At 40.1% G+C, this 26,979-nt stretch overlaps 1 protein-coding gene across 1 annotated transcript in view; it reads left to right on the forward strand.

Annotated features, from left to right (window-relative positions):
• LOC126416452 (lysosomal acid lipase/cholesteryl ester hydrolase-like) overlaps positions 1 to 18,979 on the forward strand; it is a 132,399-nt gene extending 113,420 nt beyond the window's left edge. The window contains exon 8 of the mRNA XM_050084180.1: positions 18,525 to 18,979. Within this exon, the coding sequence (XP_049940137.1) occupies positions 18,525 to 18,674 (150 nt within the window). The 3' untranslated portion in view covers positions 18,675 to 18,979. The remainder of the gene's footprint in view (positions 1 to 18,524) is intronic.
• Positions 18,980 to 26,979: the final 8,000 nt, after the last annotated feature.

The following is a 26,979-nucleotide window of genomic DNA, read 5'->3' on the forward strand; positions in this document are numbered from 1 at the left end:
AACCTTCAAGCCAAATTTAAACAGCCATAAAATTACCAAAACTTCCTGGGCACAAGAGAAAAATAAAAATTTAATAAAACTGAACCGGCCACATAACAGTCCACAGTCCAAAAATTCTTAAACTAAAACACAAGGTGGCGAAAGGAGGAGAACACGGAGTTGAACACTTCACCAAACAAGAATGATAGCAAGGGTTACAGCGTTCCCCAACAATATGCAAATAAGTAAAATTTACATTAAATAAGAATGACGGTTGTTATCTCAACCACTAGTATAATGTTTAAATAACTTCCAGAAGCAATAAGGTTATAAAAGGGTAGCTTCTCTTAGTTAACAAATGGAATGACTCAAAATCGTTCTAAAATTGCAACTTAACTTTAAACAACAGCATTAAAGGCCATAGCGGCGCTTGGAACAAAATAACACTGCGGAAGACAGACAGTGCGACCTTTTGCTGCCCAAAACTTGTTCACAGGATCGCATAAACCGGTGGATGTGTAATCCGACTGGGCCCAACATAAGTATCCCTGACAAGGATTTGTTAACAGCACCGACCTCAGAGCACAAGTAGTCTTGAGAAAATTTCCTGCAGCGCAAATAAATTCCAATCAGTGTAAGCTCCAGTCACAGCCAAGATTATAATTAATAATAATTACGCTCCCAAGAGTTAATGCAAATTCTTACGGAGCGATCCTGGTAAATCAACAGTCTTCTAAGAAGTTAGCAAAAATTTAAGGCACCACTTACAGTAGGCTGAAGGAAATTCCCGCATTAAATACTTATACTAAATCCTGCTGGAGCAAGTGATTAAACCAACCCGGAGCTAATTGTGTTGAATTCTACGGCCGCTGCACACGTACAAAGTCCCGACCAAGCTCAGACCGGACAGTGTGTCCTAAAACAGTCTAAGATTTCCATATAAGCCACTCAAAATAAGACACACTGTACATGTCCTGAAGCAGAATAAGCAGTACATTAGCCTCAATGAATAAGACACTGTGGAACCAACTTCAGAACTATCCGTAAGACACTGTGGAACCAACTTCAGAACTGTCCGTAACTAATCTCCGGCAGATACCACATGGCCCCGTAAGTCTCACACATCTTCACCGGTTAACATCAGAGTATGAATCCTACATAACTTAATGCTTCCAGTTGTGCGAGGAGAAGATGTCCAGCATGAGACGACGAACCCACCAACGTTTCGCACGCAAAGGCCCCGACTAATCAGCACCGTACACCCGATGCTCGGCGAAACGACGAGGACGGCGAGGCCCAGGCACCACGGATGGAGACGAAGGCTTCCTTTCAAAACAATGTTGCCTCGTCGAACGCTGATCGGAGAGAGACTCCCGGACACACGCCAAGCCGGAAAACCAAAGGCGGAACAGTCAGAGATACGAGACCAGACGAGTATCGATATCAGCAACGCAAGTGGAACGTAACTAGCGCCAGTCGCCACAGCTCAGTTTTTAAACAAAACAAACTTTATTCACATTAGACAGCTTTATTCTTCATGTCTACATATTTATTTCCCGACGTTGTCACCGTGGCGATCAACACATTTCTCCCGACGAGACAACAGTTTGTTGATACCGCCACTGCTGAATGTTTGACATCGCTGACGGAGCCACAACTTCACCTTTGCTTACACCGTTTCGCCAGTGCCAAACTGAAAACCTCGAATGTGTTCTGGAAGCAGACGAAAATCGGATGGGGCCAAGTTGGGGCTGTATGAAGTATTACTGATGGTAGTGGACTGAAGGCGGCGGATTGGTCCAGATACCGCAACGGTCGTGTGAATTCTGCCATTGTCACGATGAAAGAGAGTGTGCTCCGTGTGTGACGAATTCTTCGAATTCGTGCTTCCAGTTTACCACGCACCTAATTAGGTACTCACACTGTGGTGTCACCGCCAGACACCACACTTGCTAGGTGGTAACCTTTAAATCGGCCGCGGTCCATTAGTATACGTCGGACCCACGTGTCGCCACTGTCAGTGATAGCAGACCGAGCGCCACCACACGGCAGGTCTAGAGAGACTTACTAGCACTCGCCCCAGTTGTACAGCCGACGTTGCTAGCCATGGTTCACTGACAATTACGCTCTCATTTGCCGAGACGATAGTTAGCATAGCCTTCAGCTACGTCATTTGCTACGACCTAGCAAGGCGCCATCTATCCTTTGCTATGTATCTAATGAAGCATGTACGGTAACGAGAGATGTTCTACAATTTTGAATTAAAGTTAAGTATTCCAGAAGCTATGTACTATTTTTGGCTACTATAATTCCTTGTCATTTTCCAGACCTCACGCCAGCCTGCGTGAGCTTAAACGCGTGCCTTTCGGCTACCCGTCCTAGTGGATTGGCTGTCTGGTCAGTCCACTACACACACACCGCCATGTTACACGCCACAGTACTGAGCCCTCTATGGGCAGAGCGTTGCAAACTGCTCCAGCGACGCAGCAAAGTCTACCGAGTAATATGCATGATATGTAACATCTCAGCCAATATTGAGAACAGAAAAAAAATTCCGAGGCATTGCTTTTCAGCACACTTTCGTAATGAAGTGTTAATAGAAAAAGCAGCACAACTTGGAAAGCTTTTAATACTTTGTTCTTTGACCTAATATGCGCTGCGGGCCCATGAGAAAGGAAATTTTCCGATTTAGTACTTCTATCCATTACACTTTGAAAGAACACTGTTCAGAGGTTATCAATGACGCATTTGGGCATCGAAATGAATCGATGGTAATAGAGGGAATTTGTGCCCGCTTAACGCAGCTGCTTGCCTTAACCGCTTCGACCACCCAAGCACGCTTCCCATCCGACCAAATTCCCAGCCTTTTACACGCCACTATCATAGCTCCACCTACCCGTGAAACGCTCACTCGCCATCCCGCATTCCCACAAGAGATAGCGTTTGGTGTGCAAGTTCACTGAAATAATGCCTTCAAATTGGTTTAAATGAATCGACGAACAGCGGATGTAGCAACCTCTATAATGGTTACTGAACTTGAAACTATTTCGACTCACGCAAATTGGCAGCAGCTATGTATCGGTGTGATGTGGCGTAGTTGTCAACATATTGGATCCACGCTGGGGAGGACAACAGTTCACATTTGTGCACTATAATCCTGAATTACGATTTTCCTAAATCCCTCTATGCAAATACAAAATGGTTCCTTTGAAAAGGGCGCCCGAAACTTCCCCATCATTGAAACATTCCGACCTTGGGCTCCACCTCTAATAACGTCATTGTCGCTCCGATGTTAAAACCATAACCTTCCTCCTTTCCTTGTCCGCCCCTGGAAGCTGAATGGTCAGCGCGATAGAATGTCATACCTAACGGCCTGGTTTCGATTCCCGGTTGGCTCGGAGATTTTTTCCGCTGAGGGAATGGGTGTTGTGTTGTCCTTATCATCATTATTTCATCCCCATCGACACGCAAGTCGCCGAAGTGGCGTCAACTCGAAAGGCTTGAACCAGGCGAACGGTCTACCCCACAGGAGGCCCTAGTCGCCTAGTCGCACGGCATTTACATTTGCTCCTTTCCTTATTTTGCTCCATACTGACCTTTGCCCATTCAGTTGCCTACATGCAGTGGCAGCAGGTTGCCTACCTGCCAGGAGCAATCACGTCGTCAGTGACTTTGAGTACATGAAATCAAGAGAGTGAATGGCGTAATGTTTAAAGACTAGCTGTTGCCTGCAGGTGAACCCGTGACGAGTGATGCTGGTTAAGTAGGCTATTATAGCTGCAACGCCATCGGCTGCCCTCACGTGTCCGCCTATTTGACTAGGCACAGCTCACGCCGTACGCCGGACCCTCCCCCTCCCAAACCGTCCCAGCTGTGCCACTGCACGATGCAGCAGCACGTACTGCCGAGAAATGCGTACAAAAGAGCGTGGGCTGTTTAAGTAACTATACATTATACAACGTATACATTATGCGACAAATTTAATAATTTTTAACATTGGTTCTGTTCTTTGATGTACTCCCTTCAACCTCTTAGGGGTGGATATTTAATTTCTTATTTTTTTAATTTTATTTTTATTTTTACTTTCTCGAGAAGGCTATGTCCTTCCTTGGGGTTCAAGAAATGTCCATATCAAATTTTATTGAAACCTAATCATTTGTTCAGTCATGAAAACGTAACAAACAAGAGTTCTTTCGCATTTTTGACACAATTATGTGTGTGCACTAGAGCACAAGAAATGCTGAAGTTACCTGACTCCTATAGTTTCCTTAACAAGATCAAGGTTATAACTGGAAGCTTCAAGAAGCAGAACCTAACTGCTTTATGAGATGAGGATAATCGGATTATATTCGAATCGGAAAAAATGACAAAACACTGGGAGAATTACATATCATCTCTGTTTCACGACAAAAGAGACAAGACAGTAAATCAAAGTGAAGAAGAATCTAGTCCATGTATCGTATCATCAAAGGTAGAATATGCACTGAAAGTAACAAAGAACAGAAAAGCGTCTTGTGGGACAACTTACCCACTGAAATTTTAAAATGCGTAGACATATAAACGTAGACAACCCTATTTAATGAAATTTGCAGCTCAGGCCAGATCCCGGATGAACGGCTGAAATCAACCTTTGTCCCATTACCGAAGAAAGCAAATGCAAAAAAAGTGCTCAGAATTTCGATTGATCTCTAAGAATTATACATAAACGAATTTATCATAAATGTGAGGAGTATTGTGGAGAAAGCCAGTTTGGCTTTATGAAGGGGATGTGTACCCGAGAAGCGTTGTCTGGCATGAAGATACTTGTGCAAAGATGCTATAACTATCAGCATGAAATCCATATACGCTTTATCGATTATGAGAAAGCATTTGACATCGTTAAGCATGACCCCCTTATCACAATCTTATGAGAAATAGGATTGGATGGTAAGGACATAAGAATCATTCAACAGTTATTCTGGAATCAGAGAGCAGAGGTCAAAATTAACAAAAATTTAAAAACAGAATCTGTGAAAATACTGAAAGGAGTCCGCCAGGGTTGTGTACTGTCCCCATTACTGTTCAGTTTGTATCTGGACAGGATTTTTCCATCCAGGCAAGACTCAGGTTCGTTTGGTGTAAAAGTAAATGGAGTGAAGATCTGGAACTTATGGTATCCAGACGACACAGCTTTTTTCGCACCATCCATAGCCGAGGTACAGAAATAGATAAAGCTGGTCAGCATTTTGGCGTCAGAATAAATTCGAAGAAAACTAAATGGATATCAACTGGAACAACCCCCGGTCAAAACGAGTCCCTAGTCATTAACTGTGGTAAAATCGAGAAAGTAGCCAAATTTAAACATCTAGGACCTGTGATAAATTCGAAACTTGATTGTGATGATGAAATTAAGATTCTCTGTGGGATTGCCAAAGAAACGCTCCGAAAGCTGCGAAATATGCTGACACACACAGACATGCCGCTCCATCTGAGAATAATGGCGGAACAATCCTATGTTATCCCCTTCCGACTCTATGGAGCGGAAGCTTGGTCAATTAAAGCAGCCTCTGTAAAGAGATTATAAGTAACATAAATGTGGTTCTTGCTCCGATTACTAAAAATATCATGGATTGAGAAAGTGAGCAATGCTAAAGTACTGCGTACAGCTGGTGTGGATAGAGAACTAATGGGCCAATTAAAAGAAGAAAGACATTGTGAGGAAATAAATATAAACTTCTTCAATTAATTCTAGAAGGCAGAATAGAAGGAAAGTGCCAGCAGGTAGAAGGAAGCAATCATGGTCACAGAATATCAAGACATGGACTGGCATCAACAGCTCCGAAGAGCTGGTTCAAGAAGCAAGGGAACGCCGCCTGTGAGCAGCCGACGCACTACAAGTCTATGGTACCAACAAGAAGAAGAAGAAGTTACAACAGCCCATTACAAACAGTATTGTTATTAGGAAGGCAAACAGTATGTAGTACGCAAATAGCATAGCTAATACACAGGCTAAAATTATAACGACGTGGTCAATTGTGAAGCAAGTGTCTGGTCAGCAGTACAAGGTCGACGATATAAAGTCAGTCCGCAGTAAAAATATTTCTGTTATTGACAAGTCAGATACATGTACAGTATTTAACAATCATTTTCCCAGCGTTGATGGTGAATTAAATAAAAACTTAGTTTCTACAAGGAATTGTTAAGCGTCTTGGAAAAGCCTTTCCGAGGTTGATGTCTGAAAAACTTCTCTGTGATATTGACAAGGGGGGAGACTGAGTCAATAATTAAATCACTCAAGACTAAAAACTTCCATGGACAGCAGAATATTAAAGCACTGTGCTGCACATGTTAGCCCTGTACTTAGCCACATTTATAATTTTTCCTTTAAGAATGATCCGTTTTCTGAGCGATTAAACACCCAGTAGTAAAGCCGCTTTATGAAAAGGGAGAAAACGATAACGTACACAATATTAGACCTATTTCTATGCCATCAGTGTTTGCTAAAGTTATTGAAAAGGCTGTGTATGTAAGGATAATTGATCATTTTATTTCATATAATTTGCTATCAAATGTACAGCTCGATGTTAGAAGTTGTTTAACAATTGAAAATGCTATGTACTCCCTTCTATGTGAGTAGCTGGATGCAGTTAACAAAAGTTTTCAAACGTTAGGCATCTGTTTTGATTTGACTAAGGTGTTTGATTGTGTTTATCACAAAACATTCCTCCAGAAGTCGGACCATTACGGAATACGGGGAGTAGCTCACAATTGGTTCAGCTCTTGCTTTAACAACAGACACCAAAGGATCGTTATTCACAGTGTTGAAAATGGCTGTGATGCGGGGTCTGAGCGGGGTACGGTCAAATGGGGGTGCCCCAGGGATCAGTGTTGGGCTACTACTGTTCCTTATTTATGTAAATGACATACCCTCTACTATTATAGGTGACTCTAAAATATTTCTGTTTGCTGATGACACTCGCTTGGGTAGTAAAGGATGTTGTGTGCCATATTAGCACTGTTTCTAACGGTGGCGTTCATGACATAAGTTCATAGCTTGTAGAAAATAATCTAAAGCTAAATCAGCGTAAGAATAAGTTTTTGCAGTTCCTAACACACAATTCAACAAAACCCGACGTTTTAATTTCACAGAATGCGCATGTGATTAGTGAAACTGAACAGTTCAGATTTCTAGGTATTCAGATAGACACTAAACTGTCGTGGCAAACCCACATTCAGCATCCTGTTCAAAGACTTAATGCTGTCATTTTTTCAATTCGAACGGTATCCTAAAGAAGTGATAGTTCGACTTGAAAAGCAGTCTACTTTGCTTATCTTCATTCGCTTATGACTTACGGTATTATGTTTTGGGGTAACTCTCCCCATTCTTAAAGGATATTTTTGGCCCAGAAAGGGCGGTTCAGGCAATTAGTGATGTAAGTTCGCAAACTTCTTGTCGACTCCTGTACATTAGTCTGGGTATTCTGACACCGGCCTCTCAATATGTATATACTGTCGTTTCTTGTTAACAAAATCACCTTATTCTCAAGAATTAATAGTTTTTCCTCAGTTAATACTAGGCAGAAGTCCAATCTCCATTTGTGTCGCACTTCTTATACTATTGTGCATAAAGGTGTGCAGTACATTGCTAGATCCATTTTCAGTAAGCTACCACAAGAAACTTGCCCCATGAACCATGGACCTTGCTGTTGGTGGGGAGGCTTGCGTGCCTCAACGATACAGATAGCCGTACCGTAGGTGCAACCACAACGGAGGGGTATCTGTTGAGAGGACAGACAAACGTGTGGTTCCTGAAGAGGAGCAGCAGCCTTTTCAGTAGTTGCAGGGGCAACAAACTGGATGATTGACTGATCTGGCCTTTTAACACTAACCAAAATGGCCATACTGTGCTGGTACTGCGAACGGCTGAAAGCAAGGGGAAACTACAGCCGAATTTTTCCCGAGGACACGCAGCTTTGCTGTACGGCTAAATGATGATAACGTCCTCTTGGGTAAAATATTCCGGAGGTAAAATAGTCCCCCACTCTGATCTCCGGGCGGGGACTACTAAAGAGGACGTCGTTATCAGGAGAAAGAAAACTGGCATTCTACGGATCGGAGCGTGGAATGTCAGATCCCTTAATCGGGCAGGTAGGTTAGAAAATTTAAAAAGGGAAATGGATAGGTTGAAGTTAGATATAGTGGGAATTAGTGAAGTTCGGTGGCAGGAGGAACAAGACTTCTGGTCAGGTGAATACAGGGTTATAAATACAAAATCAAATAGGGGTAATGCAGGAGTAGGTTTAATAATGAATAAAAAAAATAGGATTGCGAGTAAGCTACTACAAGCAGCATAGTGAACGCATAATTGTGGCCAAGATAGACACGAAACCCATGCCTACTACAGTAGTACAAGTTTATATGCCAACTGGCTCTGCAGATGATGAAGAAATTGATGAAATGTATGATGAGATAAGAGAAATTATTCAGGTAGTGAAAGAAGACGAAAATTTAATAGTCATGGGTGACTGGAATTCGAGAGTAGGAAAAGGGAGAGGAGGAAACATAGTAGGTGAATATGGATTGGGGGTAAGAAATGAAAGAAGAAGCCGCCTGGTAGAATTGTGCACAGAGCATAACTTAATCATAGCTAACACACTTGGTTCAAGAATCATAAAAGAAGTTTGTATACGTGGAAGAATCCTGGAGATACTAGAAGGTATCAGATAGATTATATAATGGTAAGACATTTAGGAACCAGATTTTAAATTATAAGACATTTCCAGGCGCAGATGTGGACTCTGACCACAATCTATTGGTTATGAACTGTAGATTAAATCTGAAGAAACTGCAAAAAGGTGGGAATTTAAGGAGACGGATCCTGGATAAACTGACTAACCCAGAGGTTGTACTGAGTTTCAGGGAGAGCATAAGGGAACAATTGACAGGAATAGGGGAAAGAAATACAGTAGAAGAAGAATGGGTAGCTCTGAGGGATGAAGTAGTGAAGGCAGCAGAGGATGAAGTAGGTACAAAGACGAGGCCTAGTAGAAATCCTTGGGTAACAGAAGAAATAGTGAATTTAATTGATGAAAGGAGAAAATATAAAAATGCAGTAAATGAAGCAGGAAAAAAGGAATAAAAACGTCTCAAAAATGAGATCGACAGGAATCGCAAAATGGATAAGCAGGGATGGCTAGAGGACAAATGTAAGGATGTAGAGGCTTATCTCACTAGGGGTAAGATAGATACTGCCTACAGGAAAATTAAAGAGACCTTTGGAGAAAAGAGAGCCACTTGTTTAAATATCAAGAGCTCAGACGGAAATCCAGTTCAAAGCAAAGAAGGGAAAGCAGAAAGGTGGAAGGAGTATGTAGAGGGTCTATATAAGGGCGATGTTCTTGAGAACAATATTATGGAAATGGAAAAGGAGGTAGATGAAGATGAAATGGGAGATACGATACTTCGTGAAGAGTATGACAGAGCACTGAAAGACATGAGTCGAAACAAGGCCCCGGGAGTAGACAACATTCCATTATAACAACTGACAGCCTTTGGAGAGCCAGTCCTGACAAAACCCTACCATCTGGTGCGCAAGATGTATGAGACAGGCGAAATTCCCTCAGACTTCAAGAAGAATATAATAATTCCAATCCCAAAGAAAGCAAGTGTTGACAGATGTGAAAATTACCGAACTATCAGTTTAATAAGTCACATCTGCAAAATGCTAACACGAATTCTCTACAGACGAATGGAAAAACTGGTAGAAGCCGACCTCGGGTAAGATCAGTTTGGATTCCGTAGAAATATGGGAACACGTGAGGCAATACTGACCTTACGACTTATCTTAGAAAATAAACTAAGGAAAGGCAAACCTACGTTTCTAGCATTTGTAGACTTAGAGAAAGCTTTTGACAATGTTGACTGGAATACTCTCTTTCAAATTCTGAAGGTGGCAGAGCCAAAATACAGGGAAAGAAAGGCTATTTACAATTTGTACAGAAACCAGATGGCAGTTATAAGAGTCGAGGGGCATGAAAGGGAAGCAGTGGTTGGGATGGGAGTGAGACATGGTTGTAGCCTCTCCCCGATGTTATTCAATCTGTATATTGGGCAAGCAGAAAAGTAAACAAAAGAAAAATTTGGAGTAGGTATTAAAATCCATGGAGAAGAAATAAAAGTTTGGGGTTCGCCGATGACACTGTAATTCTGTATGAGACAGCAAAGGACTTGGAAGAGCAGTTGAACGGAATGGACAGTGTCTTGAAAGGGGGATATAAGATGAACATCAACAAAAGCAAAACGAGGATAATGGAATGTAGTCGAATTAAGTCGAGTAATGCTGAGGGAATTAGATTAGTAAATGAGACAGTTAAGTTAGTAAAAGTGTTTTGCTATTTGGGGAGCAAAATAACTGATGATGGTCGAAGTAGAGAGGATATAAAATGTAGACTGGCAATGGCAAGGAAAGCGTTTCTGAAGAAGAGAAATTTGTTAACATCGAGTATAGGTTTAAGTGTCAGGAAGTCGTTTCTAAAAGTATTTGTATGGAGTGTAGCCATGTATGTAAGTGAAACATGGACGATAAATAGTTTGGACAAGAAGAGAATAGAAGCTTTCGAAATGTGGTGCTACAGAAGAATGCTGAAGATTAGATGGGTAGATCACATAACTAATGAGGAGGTACTGAATAGAATTGGGGAGAAGAGGAGTTTGTGGCACAACGTGACAAGAAGAGGGGCCGGTTGTTAGGACATGTTCTGAGGCATCAAGGGATCACAAATTTAGCGTTGTAGGGCAGCGTGGAGGGTAAAAATGGTAGTGGGAGACCAAGAGATGAATACACTAAGCAGATTCAGAAGGAAGTAGGTTGCAGTAAGTATGGGAAATGAAGAAGCTTGCGCAGGAGAGTAGTATGGAGAGCTGCATCAAACCAGTCTCAGGACTGAAGACCACAACAACAACAACCACAATAAATCAAAAGTCTTAGCAGTGACCTACGCGCTTTCAAATAGAAACTGAAGAGTTTTCCCAGTAGGTCACCCCTTCTCTTTTGTTGGGTAGTTCCTTGAAATATTAAGCTGAATCCTGTATTATGTTGTTGACTGGGTTTAGATAAACTTATAGCTTGTCTTCTTTTGGGTTCTAAAATATTTTATTAAATCTGTTGTTACTTTTATGTTGCATTTTCATGCACTGACACGTTCCACGACCTTGGAGATTTGCTCCTCAATTTGGACGTACGGAACTAGGCGTGTAAAATAAAAATTCAAAAACGCGGGATTGGGTAACATACGAGATGTTTGTTATTATGAACAGAGGCAACATAACGACCCACATTATATTTCTGTTATGGGCCCCTTGAGCAGGAGACATTCCGTCAGAATTACTGAGATTCTTTGGACAGTCCGCCATTGCAAGGCTATTCTACATCATGAGTGAGATATATGACACGGGCAAAATACCCGAATGTAATAACACCATTTCGTAAGTAAGCAGGAGCTGACAAGTTGGAATATTACCGAACCACCGGTTTAATAAGTCATGGTTGCAAAACGCTGATACGAATTATTTGCTGAAGAGTGGGGAACATAGCAGAAGTCGATCTCGGGGAAGGTCGGCTTGTAATTCACAGAAGTGTAGCTGCACGCGATGCATTATTGATTCCACGACCTATGTTACACTGATCAACCAGAACATTATGAGCACTAACCTACTATCGATATAAACCCTTTCAGGCGATAACAGCGTCACCTGTCGAGGAATGGCTGCTAGCCAGACATACTCAAGGTGCTTGTAGTAAAAGTGAGCGTGCAGTCCGTGTGTAGAGTGGGGAAGGCACGCGACTTATCTGAGTTTGACCGAGGACAGATTGTGATGGGTCGGACGCTCGGCACGTGCATTTCTGAAAGCGCACGACTTGTCAGGTTTTCGACGAACGCTGTAGTGAGTGTCTTCAACAAGTTTTGAAACGAAGGTGAAACTACGTCCAGATGTCGTGGTTCAAATGGCTCTGAGCACAATGGACTTAACATCTAAGGTCATCAGTCCCCTAGAACTTAGAACTACTTAAACCTAACTAACCTAAGGACATCACACGCATCGAGGCCCGAGGCAGGATTCGAACATACGACCGTAGCGGTCGGGCGGTTCCAGACTGAAGCGCCTAGAACCGCTCGGCCACAACGGCCGGCGCTGTCGTGGTGTTGGGCAGGGACCCCTTATTACAGATATCGGACATCGTAGGCTGGGCGACTGGTGAAACGGGGCAGGCGGCGAACTGTTGCGGAACTATAATCAGACTTTGCTGTCGGGCAGAGTACAAGTGTGTCTGAACACACAGTGCATCGAACACTCCTAACGATGGGCCTCAGCAGCCGTCGACCCATGTATGTGCCATGTTGACACATGAAATCGGCAACTAGCAACTACGACTGAAATGGGCACGTGGCCATCGGAAATGGACGTTGGCGCAGGGTCAGAGCAGTACACAGTCTGGTGACTCCCGGTACCTTCTTCATCACGCCGATGAGAGGGCGCGAATCCGTCGCCATCCAGGGGAATGGCTCCTTGACACCTTCACTGCGGGACAGAGGGAACGTCGCGGCGGCTCCATTATGCTCTGGGGAACATTGACACGGGCGTCCGTGGGCCCAGTGGAGCAGCATGACAGTGAAGGAGTATCGTACGCTGGTTTCAGTCCACTTACACAGCTACTTCAACCACAATCACTGTCATGTTTCCCGACGGCAGTGGTATTTTTCAACGCCTTGTCACAAGGTCAGCAGTGGAACCCAATAACGGGTGTCAGTGGATGTGCTGGCCCTCCAACTCGGCGGATCTGCACCCGATTGAACACATCTGGGATGTGACTGAATGTGGCGTCAGAGCTCATCACCCCCATCCCCGGAATTTACGGGAATTAGGTGACTTGTGTGTGCAGATGTGGTGCCAACTCCCCCCAGCGACCTGCCAGGGCCTCATTCCTTCCTTGCCACGACGCGTCGTCTCTGTTATCCGTGCGAAAGTTGGGCGCGTCCTCGTACCGGCTGTTAGGCAGGTGGTCATAATGTTCTGGCTGATCAGTGTGGAGGATACGTTAAAGAAAGGAAATCCTAGGTTTATTGTATTTGAACACTTAGAAAAAAAGGTTTGACACTCCATACACCATATGAAATTCTGAAGGTAGCAGAGATAGAATCCTGGGAGAAAAAGGTTATATACAGACTAACCAGACAACAGTTACAACAGAGTAAGCTTATCCATTACGGATTTTTAAGAACGCATGACAGTTTATTCAATGTACATACATAAAGCTGCAACCCGTCAATTTTTTGAAATAGTTATTTATTCATTCCAGGGAAAAGCCCACTAGCTGTTTATTCATTCCAGGAAGCTGGTTCATGGAATGAACCAATAACTGTTTCAAAAAATTGACTGGTTGCAGTTTTACGTATTTATATTGCAGTTATAACAGTGTGCAATTCATCCCAGAAAAAGTTCGGAATAAGACAGGAATGGTAGACTGCATTTTACGCCAGAATGATAACTATTCGGAGGTGGCATAAATCACAGAGGGTACAGCGGGAGTGAAAATGACCATGTTTAGTTTCCAGTTAGGACTTGATTCAAGCAAAAAAACCACAGTGAGCCTGAATCTGCGGTTTGTTTCGTGTTGAATTCCATGTTACGAGAAGACCAGGCGCAGTCGTCACTGTAGGAGTACGATAAGTTTGGTGATGACAAACGATATTAATGTGCGGTACAATGCGATAAAGACGTGTCGCGGGGCACAGCAACAATAATCGGACTCTGTATATAAAATAATTTAGGTTCTAAGAAATAGGATGCAAATTGTGCATGTGATACCACGCTGATGGCACGTAATTTTCGTATCATCAAACGTTTCCTCCCCAGTGGAATTAGGCTGCTGAAACATAAAATAAGTCTGTACAGATAACTAGCGATGATTGTAGTAAGTGCTCAATAATCCAATCTTAAACCAATATCGACATTATTTTCACAATTAGCTTAGAGGTACAAACATTTCGTTAATCGAAGCGGAAGAATAAGTGGGTCGCTAGGGGCACACGAAAGTGCCCCTGGATCCTTAAAAATATGGCACAAATTTTTCTGAAGTGCAATAGTATTGATCATCTAGGGGAAAGATTGAGAGGCTGTGCAGTGATACTGAAAACATCAAAAAGCTTCGAAATATTTTGCGCTGCTCGGAAATATTGTGCCGTCTGTGGGCAGTCTGCAGACTGAGTATCTACGGGTCCGCTGTTTTTTTTTTCTTTTTTTTTTTGTTGAAATTTAGTTCAAAACAAGACGAAAGAGCGCAATGACTGGACTGTGTCGAATGTATAAATAACTTACATGAATGTGTGCTGTCTGTTCTTACAGTTCTTACAGACATGACCGAAAGCACAGGAACCACGCGCAATCTGCAGCTGATATTACACGTAATTTGAAGGTGGAGGGGGGAGAAAAGAAAGGAAAGGGAAGAGTTTATTGATGCCCGAAAGAACAGAGCCCACACATTCATATAATTTATTCGCCTAGATCGGCAGTGCATCCACCTTCTTCAGTGCAGATGCAAAAGTACCTCTGACCTTCTATGGGTATCTCAGAGTAGCGAGCATGGGGGAAATGAACATGCACGCTGGATAGGTGGCACTCAGTGGGAATATGGGGTTGGCCGTGAGGTGTGCAAAGATAGTTTACGCGGTTGCACTAGCACTGTCCTGGATGGTGCAATGGTTAACGCACCCGCCTAGTAAGTAGGAGATATTGGGTTCGAATCCCGATCTGTCACTTATTTTCACTCGTCACCGTTGATTTCACGTAATGTCCCGCTAGAGCTGAAATCAGTAGCCCCTTTTCTTTCCTTTCCTTTCTCCCCACCCTCTCTACCCACCTTGAATTTACATATAAATAACTGCTGGGCATTTTGTAATATTAGAGCACATCAGTACAAAAGCAGAGATGTTACAAATGACTCGAATGTTGTTGTTTAGAAAATATGGAAAAGTTATAAGAAGGATAATGTTTGAAAACAATTAACTAACGCAAAATTATGAATAAAAGTATATATAGTTATTTATGTGCGTTGATACATTACCTATCCTAATATAACCATTCAGTGCACATATTATTGCAAGGCATGACATGTTACCATTACTTCTTTTAACTACTTTCAATGATACTACACTTGTAAACGTCACTCATTGTTGTGTTTGTTGTTTGATCATGCAGAAATTTATCGTGGATGGGGGATGGGAATGGGTACTAGACTCAAACATTGCCATTTTCCATGTAAATGAGTTGGTCACTTGTGAAATGTATCAAACCACAACACCTAAATTTTATAGGTGACACAAGAAACATTATATCTCTGAGAACTGATGGTTATCCACTTAATAAGTGTTACAACCACATCACTTTAATTCCTGAAACAAGAAACGATTATACACCAACTGCTTTAAGCATGGTATTGTCTCATTGTGGTCAACCAGGCAGTGCTACATTTGGCTAAACGAAAGGTTTAGTGGACTAATGGGGAATCACTTCTAGAAGTGTATAAGAATTTTCTAATGAATAAAAACATCGTAGTCTAGATTCTAAGGCGGAAAGGGAGCAAGTGCCAGTGTAAGGGGACGACTATGTATGTTGACAGTCATTTCGAGTAATGTATCAGATGTTGGACCATCAATACTTATAAAGTTATGATAATCTCTTTTTCTTCGGTCAGACTCAATTCTCTCACCAAATTTTCATTAGTGATCCTTGACGCTCCTTGACCTAATTTTTCATCCACCTTTTTCTTCTGTTGCAACAAAGTTGAGCGATTGTCACACTAGCAGCGTCTTTATATCAACATTCCAAATCACAGTATTATTGACAGTCTAGGAAGAAAGTCAATAATATTGCGCAATATTTTGCACTTTCTAGTCAGATGGTCAATAATACTGCATAATATTATTTTCTAGTGTTATTGACCATCTAGGGGCCGCTCTAGGTAGTTTCCCTTGTTTTATACTAAAGAACAACATAATGATTCCATCGGCTCTAACAAATTGAGTCCAAAGCATGCTACTTAATTACGTGACAAAATCTAAATTGTTGTAAGTTGAAGTGTGCGAAAGGGGAACAGTAGTTGAGAAGCGTGTGAGACAGAGGTGTGATCATTCTTCGATGTTATTCAATCTGTATATTGAGAGAGCACTAAAGGAAGCCAGTGTCTGTAAATGTCCCCTTTCCATGCAAGAGGTGTTTGGAAACAAGTCTACTACGTAGGTTTACAACATGGTAGTCACTGTGTATGATGCTTTCATCGGCCTGGCTGACGTCATTTGATGTCTGTCCTGCCCTTCTAACCTGGTTTGAGGCTCAGTCACATCTCTGTGGATGTTAAAGGTGGTATGGAATGTTGGAAGTGGTATGAATGTCGTTGTCGGCCGCCACAACACAGCAGACGGTGCTGGGAGCAACATCCAGTGCATGCGTAATTTCTCACACACTTGTTGAAAGGTTCCCTTCAACATAAGGCAGTACTTCCTCTTCCAACACGGATGTGTGGTGAGTCCTTGGAGCACCACAGTCACGCCTGCTGACAGTGAAGGTACCCTTTCACGAAGCCATTGTGTAATTGTAGTGAAAAGGATGTACGATGAATCTGGACGGTGTGGAGAATGATCTTGATAAAGACGATGAGGAGCTCTACCATTACCATGAGCTTCACCATTCAGAACCATCATATTGGTGTATCCTGCAAATGCATAATCAACAATGTTGTTTTAACTCTCACACACACATGAATGAGCCTCAAACCAGGTCAGACATGTAGGGCAGACGTCAAATGACATCAGCCGATGTGATGTAAGCACTGACCACCATGACTGCCTGCTGCTAGCAAATTTGTCTTCAAACGGCTGTCACATGAAAACACTACATTTCTGGACAATGTTTCTAGTAGAAATTGTATGAGTTTCCTGGACCAAAACCCATATTCTTCGAAAATTCCCTGTTTTGTTAATCAATAACTTTCATTGATTACTTAATTTTGATCGATTAACAAATCAATTAATAATAATTATCTATTTTGAAATTTTTCAATATAGAACCAAAATTTTAGTTTTACAGTATCCCACATTAAAAAATTTATCTACATACCCAAAATAAATTCTCTTTTAATTCAAAAAATACAAAATATGCAGTTACAAATTTAATATTCAACAACTAAATTTACTGAGTTAAAATTTTTAAAAATCCGAAATTCATTCAAATTCAATAACATGAATTGATTTATCTTTATTTTGCTTTTTTACCTCAATATATGAAATTCAATCGAATAATTTTCTTCAATTCATCTTTGTCTTGTCAAAAAGATTTTACTATAGCCATTTGGCAGAGTAATTTTAAATTCATCATCTGAAAGTAATATAACCTTTTAACCATATTTAGTTACCAAAATTTCAGCTTTTGAAATATTATAAGATTTATTTCTTCAGCTCTGTTAATTTAGTGAATAATTGTTACTATGACTGGTCAGTTTACTTACTTGATTTTTAAAGCTATCATTCATGTTCAGTTTATTTGCCTTGATTTATACAGAAAAAAATAGATTTCCAAGTTTTTGAAACTGAAAATTAATACTAAATTTTCCAGCTTAAAGTTTTTGTTAAAATACTATGCTGCATATCAGAAGTTAATTATTTTTACCATACATAATTATAGTTTCAGTTGTATCATTTGGTACATTTTCATTAAAGGCACACAATTTTATTGTTGTTTTTCGAGAAGTTAAAAGATTCATTCACGTAGGCAAATTTATGAGAAGATAGAATGATAGTGTATAAAAGTGAGTGTATGGCACAAATTGACCAAAAGAATGGATTGATTGATAGGACAATATTGAGGCGTTAAGGAATACGCTGCTGGATGGAAAATGTGGGTAGTCAGGATCGGGGAAGCATAAACTGCAGAGTGAGACCAAGGGCCGACTGCAGTACGTCAGTTCAAATGGGCACAGACTGCAGGAGTTATTTGGAGATGAAGCTTGCACTTGAGTGAGTAGCGTGGGGAGCTAAAGCATACCAGTCTCCCTGTATAACGAAGCCCCATTTTCATTTTTAAACTCTATTAGGTGATCTAAGGCTTGTAGGAAAAGGGAATCTTAAGTGAGAGTGCACACAGTTTTTGGTAATAAAGAATTTTTTTCATTTTCACACCTCAGTTATTTTTTTGTCCACATTTAAAACTTAACGTTATCGTTCACTGCACATCTACGTTTACCTTGGTTATAATGTCGTTACATGTTGACAAAACTATTCATGAGAGGAAAAAGAAACTGGGGCCAGATTTGGATTCACTACTCAAAAACCTCAGAAGTTCTAGCTGTTACCTAACAAAAAGTAGCCATAAAGTATGTGTACATTCGTGGGTGTTTGCATGAATGTCGCAGTTGATAGGACCCAAGTACCTTGCTGGCTTTTCGTTCATCATTATGTCATATGCACTACTGAAATTCCGTCAAACACATTTGTAATTTTTCTTCTCATCCACAGGAAGGTATGCGGCAGATTCGAATGATTCCAAGCAATGTCAAGAAGATGGTGGTACCGCTAGAGGGCTACGACCATTTCCACGTCTTGTTCGACAAGAACGTACACCGTCTCGTCCATGACAAGATGTTAAGCTTCATGTCCGAACTCTGAAAACAGGGCAGCAGCTGTTTATGGATGATCCATGCCTTTCCTGCTCCGGTCTGGTTTCATTTCCGTCACTTACTGCGTAAATATTTATTGTGATGTGATGTGTTACTGTAGCACCGAAGTCACAGACTGTGCGGCTGGTCCCGGCAGAGGTTCGAGTCCTCCCTTGGGCATAAGTAAGTGTGTTTGTCCTTAGGATAATTTAGGTTAAGTAGTGCGTAAGCTTAGGGACTGAAGATCTTAGCAGATAAGTTCCATAAGATTTCACACACATTTGAACATTTTTTTTTGTAGCACCGACTTTCATTTGTAATAAATGTGAATTAGTACAATTTTGCAGCATAACATGTTCATATAATGTGTGACAGTCGAATCGAAAGACAGAAAAATCTGGATTTAATGTCCCATTGACTGCTGGGTAATTAGAGATGGGGAACATATTCTGTTTCGAGGAAATTGAGAACGATATGGCCCGTCTGCTTTTTCAAAGGAGTAATCACTGTATTTGGCTCAAACCGTTTAGTGGGCCCACAGGAAATCAAAACGTGAACTGCAGGACGAGGTATGATATGACCACTACTCCTCGGTGGGTCATAAGACAGGAAACATGAGATATGACTTAAAAGTGCAATGCAAGGTATCATGTGTATTGATAGACTGTTAAACAATGGAGGTTAGACACATAATTCATATTTGGAACCCAGCAGTTCCGAATTTTTTCGATGTTGTGAACCATTCCGACCGTTGATGAAACAAATATATTCCTGATAGAATTCTGTTGCCATAAAGGACCTTACTTTACTTGTACATGATTCTCTGTTTGATGGTACCCCACTGATTTTACTGTCTGCTAGGTGTCCACCAATACCTCTTTGCTAATAAATTTTGTTGGGCTTCAGGCTGCTAATAGTGGTTAGACAGCCATGAGCTTTAGGTGAAGGGCTCCTGAGTCATTGTCTAGTAGTGAATGACTACCGTGTGTGAATATCTTGTATTTTTACTCCCTGTTCAGTCAATCAACTTTGGCCCTTTTTGTTTGACATATTCAGCATGGTTATGGAAAAACGCATTACAGTCTAATGTTATTACGAAATATTTTGTACCTGGTTCCAGGAGATTCCTGCGGTGTCGATGGTTACGTTGTCTTTGCTTTTTCTGTGTTCAGCGTGGTTTTATTCACCCTGCACCACTTGTCTGTCTTGTCAATTTGCTTTTCGGGGCAATTTACGTTGTTTTCGTGTTTAGGTTAAGATAGTTGAGATGCAAATATAGCCACATCAATTGCAAGTCGTTCTAGATATCAGTGAAGCTCAAGCAGCAGTCAGTAACGATACAGTCAATCTATCTGCATAACATAGTGTCACAAATTTACTTCTAATTTTTTACAAATACACACACACGGCATAATGTACTACCTCCCTGCCCTCCCCTCCAATCGGAGTCTAGCATTTTAGCATGCATGAAAATGAAAGCCAATGACTATGTAGCTTAATCTAGGCTGTCCTCAAAAATTGTTTGTCCTGAAATTACATTAGCAGTATTTCTTAATCTGAAATACGTCGTCAAAACACACACACTAAAATGAAACGTACCTTGTGTGAAATGATCCCATGTTAAAAAAGTAACCACAACTGTGTTGTTGTTACTGACTTATAATAGTCGTTTTCAGCTGGTTTACTGGTTCCATTTGGAAGTTTCATGGGAAATATGGCATACATCATTCGCTATATATGCAAGATATTTTCAATAAATAGTTAAAAACCACTATTTGCTTATGCAGCGTAATTAATGAAGTAGTAACATGTACTTGCTGGATATGAGATTTACTCTAAATAATGTTTTTAAAACCTTCAAAAACGCGAAATAAAATCGACTTAAGTTGCTTGTCATCACCAACAGATGTCTGCACTTGCAAACATCTAATGTTCGATCGCTGTTCCACAGATTGTTAGGCTAGCACAATGTACCTTCAAATTTGTAAATCTTGTTAAATGTTGCGTTGTTACAAGTCTAAAATATCAGCAAAAGTAGATCAGTGATGCAAAAACTGCGACGTTTGTGTTGAATATTACAATGTTTACATCAAGTACAACAACATTTATTTGAAATATCATGGTGTTATCTTTCACTTATGCACATACAAATTCGTCAAACTGGTCCTAAAACATGATTATGAATTAAAGTATGTTATTTCCACAAAATAAACACGTTTGTTTAAAAGGAAATCACTTGCAGATGACATTTAAAATTGGGCCCCAATGACCCATCCAAATCCGACCAAAGTACTAGCAAACATGCACACAAGGAGGCACTCTGATTGTAATTATTCAGACCCGTTCTTCATGTATAACACTCATATTAAACAATTAGGTGTTACAATGATATCTAAATACTGGGGAGTGTTGATGCTGATGCTGTGTACTCACATAACCTAACGTTTTTATGGTTCTTTTTCATCACTAATTTAGGAGTAGGAGAAGATAACGAATCGTTAGAAAACTCGAAATTAAGGGCGTTTATTAGAAATGGTTAGGCTAGTCATGGTTAAGTAGGAAATGAACTGCTTCAATTTTAACAAAATGGAACTATGCTGTCAAGACTGTATTTTCTGTAATCAACCATTAAATAAAATCAACAAGTAATAAAGATACGTGATGTAAAACCCTGTGAGCGCATGCACACACACACACAAACACACACACACACACACACACACACACACACACACACACTGGAAGTTTCTCATTGTAATACGCAAGTTTAATTATAGATCTCCACCAAAATTCGAAATGTGGATGGAAATTACACTGTTTTATTTCTCAAAATATGTACTATTTTGCACACTTTGGAAGCACAATGGACCTTCAAGTAAAATATTTCCACATCTATATCATCTGTATTGCTTGAAATAATACACAGAGCTTACATATTGGCAATACTGATGAAAACGATTACGTTAAGCAGTAAGGAAGGAAGGATTACTGTATCTTGCTTTTCAGTTCCTATGAACCTTCAGATTAAATATTTTCATTTATAAGTTCCCCATATAATTTATCAAAGTGCATGCAGCTCCCTTACTGATATTACTTACATAAATTATAGGTTAGTAGAGAGTGTAGTTCGATTTTTGTATCTCATATTACATTCATCTAAACAGATTAAAACTGATTTCAAAGCAAACACACAAGTACTGTCGCAGGAGTAACTTTCAGTTTAGCTCTCCATTAAAGGCACTGTGGAATGTGAGTCCCTGGTTTTACTTTCAATCATCAGTGAATTAGAAAGTCAAGATTTCTGTAAGCAACTTTTTCTATGTTCACCTCCATCTTTAACAAATCGCTGGCAATTATTGAAGATAGTCGTTATTGTCTCAAGCAGCAAAACCCATGAACTGATGAGTGTCTGTTTATGTGTGCATTCTTGTAAAGTTTGTTCAATGTCAGTTCTTTACAATGTATTGCAAGGCACTTTTTTCCTGGTCATATTACAAAATACAAACAATAAAGTTTAGAAAAGTTGTTTATTTATTTGCTTATTTAGAACATTTATTCAACCTAGTGATCACACAATTATGAATCTTTTTATTTACCAACACTGATTACTGAATGAAGTTTAATTTCTTATTATTTTTAGGAGATTAATTGATCATGAGCAGCTGTTGAAATGGTTGGACAAAGAACTTGTTAATGAGGATTTTAGTAATCTAGAGTCAAACTTCGAAAGTGATTGTAAGTCTGAAAGTAAGCATTCTTTGTACAAAACTTATACTATCGATAAATTTGACTTTTATGTTGGGGAAGATGGTATGTAATGGAGTTATTGACCTCTGATTCAGAAGGCAGGAAAATAGGAAGAGCTCAGCATTATATTGTCAACCATTTACTAGCAGTCACAGATGAAGTAAGACACACCAAGTATCAAGTCAAGTATTTACAGCTTTTCTTCACAGATGACAGTTTGGAAGAAATTGTTTGCTGTATTATCATTTACATACCTACCATTAATTCTAAATATCCCAGAGTAAGAAATGCTACAGATACTAACTTAACAAAAATCAAAGTATGGTCAGGGCTTCCGATTTTGACATGTGTTCTATGAACATCACACAAAAATTTACTAGATCTCTGGGATGGAGATGGTATTGGGGTGCACTACTTCAGATTTTCTGTGGCATCATATATTGATCCTGCCCAGAGGTGCCAAACTAGGCAATTGAATTGCGAGTTTCCATCAGACACCAACAGTAGTTGTGCATGATCTGGCTCTGCATTACAAGCGCCCTCTGCCAATGCAATATAGGATAGCTGGCAGCAGCCACAGTGCCCACTCACATGTCAGTACATGACACTATGTAGGAGCCACCATGGTTCGTGCTAAGTACAGAGAGCCTCATCCTTGTTAACATTGAGACCTGGACTTTATTTCTTGCTGCATTTTGTGTAACGAGTCTTTGTTCATTTGGAGAAAAACAGCTTGAGTAAATCTTCCATTTACTCTGTTATCTTGTTTTCTAATAATTTCTGCTTCCATCCAGCTTTACAGTTGCCCCACTACTCTGTAGCCCATCTGTTCTTACCACTGTGTTGTGTATGAAGTCGTATGCAACACTTTCAGTGGGTATAAACGATTTTCATTTCTTACTGACATGTCTGAGTGCTGATGACATCAGACCTCACTGGAAGGGTAAGACAAATTAGCCACTGTCTGATACTTGATCAGAGTTTACAGAAAATGTTGTTATTGATTTAAGGGTACCTTATGAGATAAATTATTTTGTTACACTATTAACCTCAAGGAGGCCTGCTTGTGTATAGGTACACCATGCACAAGTAAAACTATCTTCTACCATTTCATTCTTGTGCTATACTCATGAGCCCATATCTATTCCTCCATTGTTGTTTCAGCTAACACAGTGTTAATTTTTGCTGCCATACATCCAGCTGAGCAGCGATAATATAAATAGTGAACTAGGTGAGAAAAAAATACGATCTGTTCGAGAAAATGGTCCAGACTGTGAGGTAACATAGCAATCCCACAATGAGGCCATTGTTTTCTAGGTAATTATTAATCAAATAAGCGACTGGATGGTATCCGACGAAACTGCACTGTTTAAACCTGTTTAAGTGTGCCAACCACAAATATCATTGTCTTGTATCGCTCCATTGTTGTTATACAGTTGTCAGCCGTTACCAGTTCCTTCATTATTGCTCAACTAATACAGTGATAAATTGTGTTGTCATAGATCCAACTGAGCAGAAATAACATATAATAAAACAGAGAAACAATACTAGCAAAATTTGTGATGCGAACAAGAAAATAATCCATAGCACAATCCCATAATGAGGCAGTTACCAACGAGATAATTTGTAATCAAATAAGCGGTTCCGATCTGATGCAACTTTACCCTTTAATGCATCGAGTGGGACATTGCTGTGAGACTTGCAGGTGGGGAAAGAGAGATATAATGAAACTTCAATATATTATTGTGAAATAAACAATGATTCAGCTCATATAATGTACGTTTATTCTATCGTTATTGCATTTAATTTAGATTAAAATGTGATTGGCACATGCATGTTTACCTTGTTAACATAAATACAGCTATTTGAGACATGTGTACAAAGTACGCAGTGTGCCCACTCATGTTGCGAGAAACGGGCTGTCCAAATGTGGATTAATGCTTTGAGTGGGTCAGAGCTGTTTGGTAACACATGTACCATGCAACAGATCGATAGAATGAAAAATTCCAACTCAGTATTATCAGAATACAAAAAGAAAACAAATATTCTAATGAAACCAAAAAGTCCAACACTTTATGGGTAATTAAAGACACATAAGCCCTTGGCTCCTAGATGTCCAATTGTTAATTGTGTTAACATATCAAAACTATACTAACATACCTACACAAAAACAACAGGTATTATAGAACACAATTTCATGACTCATAACAAACTACCAACGGAAGGACAATGGAATTATACAACTTCTCAAAGTAACACTTCAGCAAAATTATTTCCAATTTAATGTACGAGTTGGTACACAGTGTAATGTTATGCGTATTTAGGCGAGCTAATGAGCCATTCATCACTGGCACGATGACAGACAAATTTGTTGTATGGCTGAACGTTAGTAGGTTCAAAAATGGCTCTGAGCACTATGGGACTCAACTGCTGAGGTCATTAGTCCCCTAGAACTTAGAACTACCGTAGCGGTCTTGCGGTTCCAGACTGCAGTGCCTTTAACTGCACAGCCACTTCGGCCGGCTGAACGTTAGTAGGTCCAGGTATCATTGCATGTCACCGTAGTTCCATCTTCTGCCTAAGTGACCGGTGTGAGCAAGTCCAAGTGCAAAGATTAGCAGAATCGCCAGAAATAGGGAGAGGTCCAGTACAGGAAATTTAACAGCTGTTGCTTCAATGGCCTTTGTGCAGGAGACAATGTTTCCAGACAAGGTGGAGTCTCACACAAGCTGAAATCTTCTTACAGCTCTTTGACGGTCTACAATAATTCTTATTAAGTATTATAGCAAATCTAAATGGACCAATGTTCTCAGATAAATGAGGCAATTCAATAACGCAACAGTATTTCAATATGTTTAGAACTACGAAAGTTAATATTTCAGAAGGGAAAACATTTTCACAATGATGTTCTGAATTTAAAAACGATATCTCAGATGATAACGTTATACTAATGCTATCATCCCTGAATGCTACATATCTATATCTATTTTATTTATTGATTTATGATGCCTTTTACGCAAGTTTCATGATATAAATGTTTCTCGGAACATTGTATCCTCCACAATCACATAGCAAATGAAACAGCAGTAATACCTTATATTGTCATGCTTATATCGTTATTTGATGAACAGTTTACTATTTTTTCAGTAACTTTATTTAAATACTGATTGCAAGTGCTTTTAAGAAACTGTGCAAATTTAGAAGTGGTCTATCATATTTGTTAACAGGCACCACAACTGAAAAGAGAACAAAAAGATGCTTCTCACAAGAAGGCATAAATAATTGTTTAAATAATATTTAATGACAATCTGTTGTCGTTTACGGTGAGTAAACATGTACAAGACTGCTGGCTTATTTATTTAAGAACCAACGTTTGCTTATATTTAATGTAAATGAACTGAGTGCAACCGAATGTTTATGAGATTTCTTTATTTAAATATTGTTGTAACGTAATAGTTTAGTCCAAGTAGCGATCAATCTGAGCCAAATCATGTCTGTAGCACACTAAGAACGATGTATTTTTGGTGGGGATGGCCTTCAGCCAATGGAAAAGCAGACAGCAGTGAAACACTACGGGGGTCAACTGCAGACTGGGACATTTTGAGTGAAGAGCTCAAGAGAGCGATTCTGGACACATTTTTTGAAGAGTTCTGGGAGAAGGCAGACCTATCTAGAGTAATGTGCACGATTCTGGCGTCTAGGTGATTGCTTCTGAGCAGTGAACGACCGTTACTGTACTTCAACTTCTGAAGGGGCTTCGTATTTCGAGAGATCTGAATGTGCTCCAGTGTAGGACTTTGTTTTTACCGCTTGATTTATGGAACTGAGAATAGATATATTATGAGTTCTTGTTCTTTGTATCAAGTGTATTAATGTGTGAATCATCATTTTGTGCTCTGAACTGTTTTGAACTGGTGAATATTTCGTGTATTGTGACTACGAAATGAGTAACTTTGATTACCATTTAGTTTGGGTATTTTGCTACTATTCTTGTAACGCTCTCAACATAGTTTTAGTGCTTTTGATAAAGGTGTTTATTGTCTGTATTTTAACTGAATATCGTAGGACCACTTGCAGTTTATTTTAGATGTCTTTTCTTGAATGAACGTTATCCAACATAATTCTCTGTCGTCTAAATCAATTACAGGCGTTAGAATAGAACACATGTTATTAAATTAATAATTTATCTTTCATTTCATATTTCTGTGTGGTTTATTAAGTTTCGATTGTAGCCAATTCATAGACCATTTGGCAGCAGGGTCACAGCTGCACGTTATTATCTGCAGCGAACTATCTGCGGGTATGAAAGCAGCCGAGTGTCGAGTCGACCCTGTAACTACATCGAGCTATTCTTTTGAAAGAGAGCGGAGCGTAGCCCAGGTACCTACAGTACGAGTAGCCACCAGTAAAGGTCCAAGTGGTTTCCTCGTGTGGGATGCTGTTTAGAAGAGCCACTACTCGGCTGTGGCTGTTAGGTACAGTCACAATTAGGCGTTTTTCTCCGGGATATGAATTTAATTCCTTTATAACTACAACTGCAATTCTAATACTACAATATTCCGTGATCC

The sequence above is a fragment of the Schistocerca serialis genome, chromosome 8, assembly GCF_023864345.2.
Source record: "Schistocerca serialis cubense isolate TAMUIC-IGC-003099 chromosome 8, iqSchSeri2.2, whole genome shotgun sequence".
NCBI classification, from domain to species: Eukaryota; Metazoa; Arthropoda; class Insecta; order Orthoptera; family Acrididae; genus Schistocerca; species Schistocerca serialis.